The following is a 6,222-nucleotide window of genomic DNA, read 5'->3' on the forward strand; positions in this document are numbered from 1 at the left end:
GTTTCAGTGATGCCTATTATGTCATATTTAGTTTGCTGTACCAAGAGCTCAAGCTCATCTTGTTTATTTCCCATGCTTTGCGCATTAGTGTACAGACATTGAAGTCCATTAATCATTCCCCCGGGTCTCTTATTTAAGGATTTTTTCCTCCCACCACTAGGTCTGCGTGCTGTTTGCTCCATTTGGTCTATGACATTTGGATGATCATCTTCATCAATTGATAGACTCCTACCTTCAGGAGCACTGTCTCCCTCCCCCACATTAGTCAGTTTAAAGCCCTCCTGATGAGGTTTCTGAGATTTTTGGCAAAAACATTTCTCCCAACCGTTGTGAGGTGCAGCCCATCGCTTGCCAGAAGTCCATCTTCAAGAAACTGCAGTCCGTGATCTAAGAATCCAAACTGTTCCTGTTTACACCATTTGCGAAGCCAGCTGTTCACTTCCACTATTTTCCCCTCTCTCCCTGGGCCACGTCGTTCAACTGGGAGGACAGATGAGATGACAATTTGTGCATTTAGTTGCTTCAATTTCCTGCCGAGAGCCTCGTAGTCTCTTTTGATCTTCTGGAGGCTATTGCTTGCAGTGTCATTGGTTCCCACATGAACCAAGAGGAAGGGGTATTTGTCAGTGGGTTTTATGATTCCTTGCAGTCGTTCAGTTACATCTTGGATCTTAGCCCCGGGGAGACAGCACACTTCCCGAGACATCTTGTCGGGCCCACAGATCACTGCTTCTGTTCCCCTCAGTAGGGAATCCCCTATCACCACTACATGCCTCCTCTTAGGTTTGGTTGGGGTTCTTCCGTGAGCTGTCTGTTCCAAGGTCGCCTGCACATTCCCTGAGGACTGACTTTGCTGCTCATCTTCATATACCTGATCGACTGTAGTGAGGGAGAGATCCTCAAATGGAGTCTGCTCTTCGTCTTCCATGCTAGGGGAGAGGACCTCAAAGCGATTGTGTATTTCTAAACAATCAGAGCGAACCCTGGGCCTCCTACTTCTTTGAGTCACGTTTCTCCATATATCTGGCTCCTGTGTTGGTGAACTGGCCTCCTTCTCAGGGGAGTCCCCTGTCTCCTCCTTGGTGGAGACGGTGTGCTCTGTTGCTTCCAAGAAGAGCTCGAGCTCTCTAATTCTTTGGAGCGTAGCTACACGTTCCTCCAGTTGCTGGACTTTGTCTTTTAAGAGGGCAATCAACATGCAATTGCTGCAGGTAAAGCTGCCTGCAACCTTTGGCAAGATGGCAAACATTGCGCAGGAACCACAGGCGGCTGCAGTTGTTCCCTCCCCCTCCATCCTGAGAACGTGTCGTTGGGGGTGGCTGCAGCGGTCCTCCATCATAAAAAGCGTGAAGGCAGGACAAATAACTCCCCCCACAAGAAAAAAAACCTAGGTCTCCCCCAACAAACGTTTGAGACTAGCTCCCCTAAATCTAAAAGATGGATCAAACTGTGCTGCCCTGCTAGGTCTGATAAGCTCCTCCCACAGCTAATCCCCTGCCTCAACAGAAACCCTGCCCCCTCTGACCTTTGCACAGGGAGAACAGCTAATCAGCCACAAAGAAACACACAAGAAAACCTTTTTTGCTCCTTCTTCAACTGCTGCCCTGCTAGGTCTGCCTCAGCCTTGATTTTCCCATCTGTAGAATTGGAAAATTAGTGAACAACTACTGACAATGTGAACCTGATATTTCAAAACACTTTGCAAGTTAATAGTACACTGTGTGGGGATGATTAGGGAGGCAGGAGAGGATATATTATTTTATGATATCCTTCCTAACTTGCGCTAGCACGTTCCATATTCTAGCAGTTCCAAACACCCCCTTTTTAAATTATGCAGTGATCAGCTTGTTGCTAACTCACCTGAGTCTTACTATTAAAGATAAAATCCCTTCTAATCCCTCTTAAAAAGAATAAACACAAGACTCTGATTAACATTAATATAAAAGTAGCTTACACACAGATTCATTCAGGTTCACAGACCTATCCCTGAAGGCAGACTTAGGTTACATAACAACTAGAACTATTCCATAAAGAAGTTAGTCCCAAGTGACGGCGACTAAGCAGTCCCTTCTCCAAACACACACTGATCCGAACACGGAGGCCGTGGGCTCCTCCATGCCAGTACATGTCCCAGCTCAGGAGGAAACGGGAAGTCTTCTCCCGAGTGGGCCAAACATCCCCCAACGCGTCCACTGCAGGAATGTTGTACTTGACTGCAGCTTTATATCCCACACTGGAGCATGAAACATGTTAGGCATCCCTAGGAATATGGAGGCAGTAGCAAAGGGAGGTTCAAGCCCCCTCCATTTTAGTGTGTGTGTTATGATTGAGTCAAAAGGGGGAAAGTAAATCCATCATTCCCCGCTCCCAGCTGTGCAGCTTAGTAAAGTCAGGGCTGGAGGAACAAACTGGAGAAAACTTGGCACTGAATGTAAAAAAACCAGATTCCTAAGAACCTTGGCTTTCACTTTATAAAACACACATAAACAAAACCAAGTTTCTAGCCATTGGGACTGAAGATGTGCTTGAAAATGTGCAGGCAATATTTAGTGAAGCCTCATAAGGAATTGCATCTTTTGAATATGATTTTCCATAGTAAGCACGACTTCAGGAGGATACAAAATGACCAAAATGTACATAAAAAGTTATGCAAATAAGAAATTATTCACATGTGCTTGGCATCCTTAATTTATAGAAGCAGGGAGAATTCAATTTCCTTTGTAGCAAAATGGGTCTTCCCTTGGCTCAAATGTCTGGGCTGTTTCTCTTAGGTACACAACAGACAAAACCCTAAACATAAATATGCTAGAAGTCAATGAGGCAAAGTCCTCTGTTCTTACTCTGCAGCAGCAGGAGCAGGAGGGGCTATGTTGCTGACACACCAGAAGTCACTCCTGGTTCCTGAGAGGAGGAGCAAAGCAGCAGGGAGCTTGGTATGGCCCATGTGGCCCAGCAGAGCCCACCTGATGTTCCCACCACCTCACTTGCACCAAGCCCCCCCCCTTGCTCCTCTGCACTTGGTGTTGGAAAACCAGCCTAGCAACCCTGCCCACTAAGGCTCACTCCATCTGTGTATAGCGATATAATTTTCTTTCCCCCTAGATCTAACCATAGTGCTGCTTATTTTAAGAATAAGAGTGAGAACTCTTCCCTTCTTGTCTTGCCCCAGGTCATCTACAGCAGCTGTTTCATCACCGGATGAAACAATGTTTTTATAATGCTTTTCTTTTGGATGAGCTTACTACCCTGGGCTCCTTCAAAAGCAAGGGTGGAATATACATTTAATAAGGGAATCAATAAAATGCATCCTTGTTACTCTCTCATTCGCCAAGGGCAGTGCTAGAATGAAGTGTGTTTGAGCAGTGCAGAAATGTTTTATTTCACAGAATCATAGAGTTGGAAGGGACCCCAGGGGTCAAGCCCCTGCAATGCACGAATCCCAGCTAAGGCATCCATGAGAGATTTCTTCTTCAAATACTTCTTTTCTTCCCTTGCTCTAGGTTTTTAGTTCATCACCTGGGAAGAAAGGTAAGAAGCAAAATACTTTCAAATGGTGATGGGGAACATGGATGTTGTTTGACTACAACTCCCATCATCCCTGACCATGGTGGGTGGAGCTGATGGGAGTCCAAAAACATCTACAGTACAGGGACTTCTACTTTTAACAATGTGGAAAGAGAAGGGAGATAATGGGTTTTTGCCTCTTTTACATTGTGCTAGAACAGGGGATCATCAAATGTTGGTTGGCCACTGTGAGAAGAGGATGCTGGGCTACGGTGGGCCTGTGGTCCGATCCACTGGGACTCTTGCTGTGTTCTTTCTAAACTAGGGTTAGGCCAAGCTCAGAGAAAGTTACACAGAACCGATTAGCTGGATCCCTTCAAATGGCTTACGACTCATTTCTGAGAGCGACTGCCTTCCAAGAGATGGAAAGGAAAGGGTGTATTCACTGCAGCAGTGGGGAACCTAGGCCCTCCAGATGTTGGTGACCGACAACACCCATCAACCCTAGCAAGCAGTCAATGGACAAGGATAATGGGAGTTGTAGTTCAGCAACAACTGGAGGGTTAAAGTTTCTGCCTTATTAGTTTCCCACAACCTCCTGGAAGCTGTTGCTACCTTCTACAAGGTCTCCTTCCGAGTTGCCATACCGGAGTGCTAGTTTGTCACGACCCTAGTCGTCCCAGGATGACAAATCTCAGAAAGTGGTGCTGGAAAGTTGTGGGTCTTGTGGTCTGCAAGGCTCAGCTGGCACTCTTCTTTCAGCCCGCCTTTCACAAGACATGAACATCCCTATATTCTAGCTTCTTAGATGATGTTTGCCCCAGTGTTTGTTACAGGCAAGCTGATGTGAGAATTGACATCCTCTCGTGTTTTTTTATTAGCCCCACCATCACCACGGACTGCCCCCACCCAAGAATATGAAGATGTGAGCAACATCAGTCCCAGGAGTAGCCCAAATGCGGTGGTATCTTCTGCCAATGGAATGGGTAAGTAAGGGGACCTTTAGGCAAAAGGTCATGATAGTGCTGCAGGGTGCATTCGTGTGGAAACTGAGGGGGCGGAGAGGGCCAGGTTCCTACCCAAATCTCTCTCTCAAACACACACACACACACACACACACACACTGGTTCACACACCTGTGTAGATTTCAATATACATACTAGGGTCTACTGCCACTGCTTGCTTCACTGATCAACCCCACCTCTCTGCCACCACCTTTGCCAACTACCTCCCCCCCACATGACGACACCCACCTTCCTTTTTTCACACTGGAGCTGGTGCAGCTGCCTAGTGGCAGGCACATGAACTGCAGCATAATGACAGCCTTACATTTTTATGGGTACAGCAAGATATACAAACACCTCCAACATAATCCACGTTAGGAGGAAAGAAGAGTGAGGTTGTTAAAGATAGCTCAAGAGGACTGCATGATTCTCCACATCCTGTCATGTGTTAAAATTAAAATACACAAAAGGACAGTTGCCATCAGAGATGTGAAGGGGAGGGAATCATAAAAGAAATAGAACAAACCTCTCAGTGCTTTGTCCATCTCCTCTTGCCCCTCCAGGGTTTAACTTCCGCATCGGGAAGCCCAAGGGACCAAGAGACCCTCCTGCTGAATGGAGTCGCATCTAGGCAGCATGACAGAGAGACACTGCTTCTGCCTTTGAGCAATACAGATCGGGACCAATACTGCTGCCTGCTCACTTCCTTAGGGAATAACTGTAAAAATAATAACCACCAGCAAATTGTGCCTCTGGGGCCATGGACCAAAAGGCAGCAGCAGTTGCATGCACTATACTCCAGGACTTTTCTACCAGAAGAGAAGGATATGGACGTGCTCAAAATGTCTTCACCAGCTTATTGAGCGGCTCTTAGTTGGCCAGGGCAGTTTTGCCCGCCAAAATTTAAAGCCTGGTACCCCATGCCAGGAACCATCAACACAGCACATCCCTCCTCCCATTAAACAATATTTGCTAATTTGTGAATTGCGCTTTTATCAACAGCCACTGGAGCAAATCCATTCCACTCAGGAGTCTGCCTGATTGCCCCATCTTATGTCAATTTACATTTCTCCTCTTACTACAGTCATTTCTGCAACCTAGTCTATGGAATGGGAAGGAATGGAAGGAAGACATTTGGTAGCTTTGGGATTCTTGGTCTTCTCCCATCAAGGCCTGGCACCAGCACTTCAAATTAGTTCACTGGGTTAGGGCCCCCCCCCCCACCGCTGGGTGTTCCAATTGCAACATATTACTTCTCACATGCAGAATACTTTTGTCAAAAGATTGCACTCATGAGGCTGGGGAGAATGAGGAAGGAAGATGGAGCTCCTCCCTTGCAACAGTTACTGTCCTTGTTTTGGTTTTTTTTCTTTTTAGTCTGAATGTTCAATTGCTCTTTCCAAATCTCTTGCTGGAGAACTAGAAGCTTCCTGGATGTCTGACTTTCCTGGAAAGTAAACACACAAGAGCTCTGATCTACCCAGGCTTTGGGATGCTCACATCCATGCCACTTTGGAGTCCATGTAGGCAGTGCTAGATGCCCTATGGCAGGTATGTCCAACAGGTTGATCGCGATCTACTGGTAGATCCCTGTGAGGTTTTGGTAGATTGCAGCCGATCTCTGGCTCCCTTCCCTTAGTGTCGCTAAAACTGACTCCTGCCTCGCCCTCCATTGTTGTTTGATCTCTGGAAGGGAAGACGGAGCTTTCTCTGT

The 6,222-nt window shown here is 46.6% G+C and overlaps 1 protein-coding gene across 4 annotated transcripts in view; it reads left to right on the forward strand.

Annotated features, from left to right (window-relative positions):
* PTPN18 (protein tyrosine phosphatase non-receptor type 18) overlaps positions 1-5,484 on the forward strand; it is a 107,803-nt gene extending 102,319 nt beyond the window's left edge. For all 4 annotated transcript variants that reach the window (XM_081177382.1, XM_081177383.1, XM_081177381.1 and 1 more), the window contains 3 exons: positions 3,501-3,528; positions 4,386-4,490; positions 5,072-5,484. In XM_081177382.1, coding sequence (XP_081033508.1) covers positions 3,501-3,528; positions 4,386-4,490; positions 5,072-5,139 — 201 coding nt within the window. In that variant the 3' untranslated portion in view covers positions 5,140-5,484. The remainder of the gene's footprint in view (positions 1-3,500; positions 3,529-4,385; positions 4,491-5,071) is intronic.
* The last annotated feature ends 738 nt before the right edge of the window (positions 5,485-6,222 follow it).

The sequence above is a fragment of the Podarcis bocagei genome (assembly GCF_964188305.1).
Source record: "Podarcis bocagei genome assembly, chromosome: 17".
NCBI lineage: Eukaryota > Metazoa > Chordata > Lepidosauria > Squamata > Lacertidae > Podarcis > Podarcis bocagei.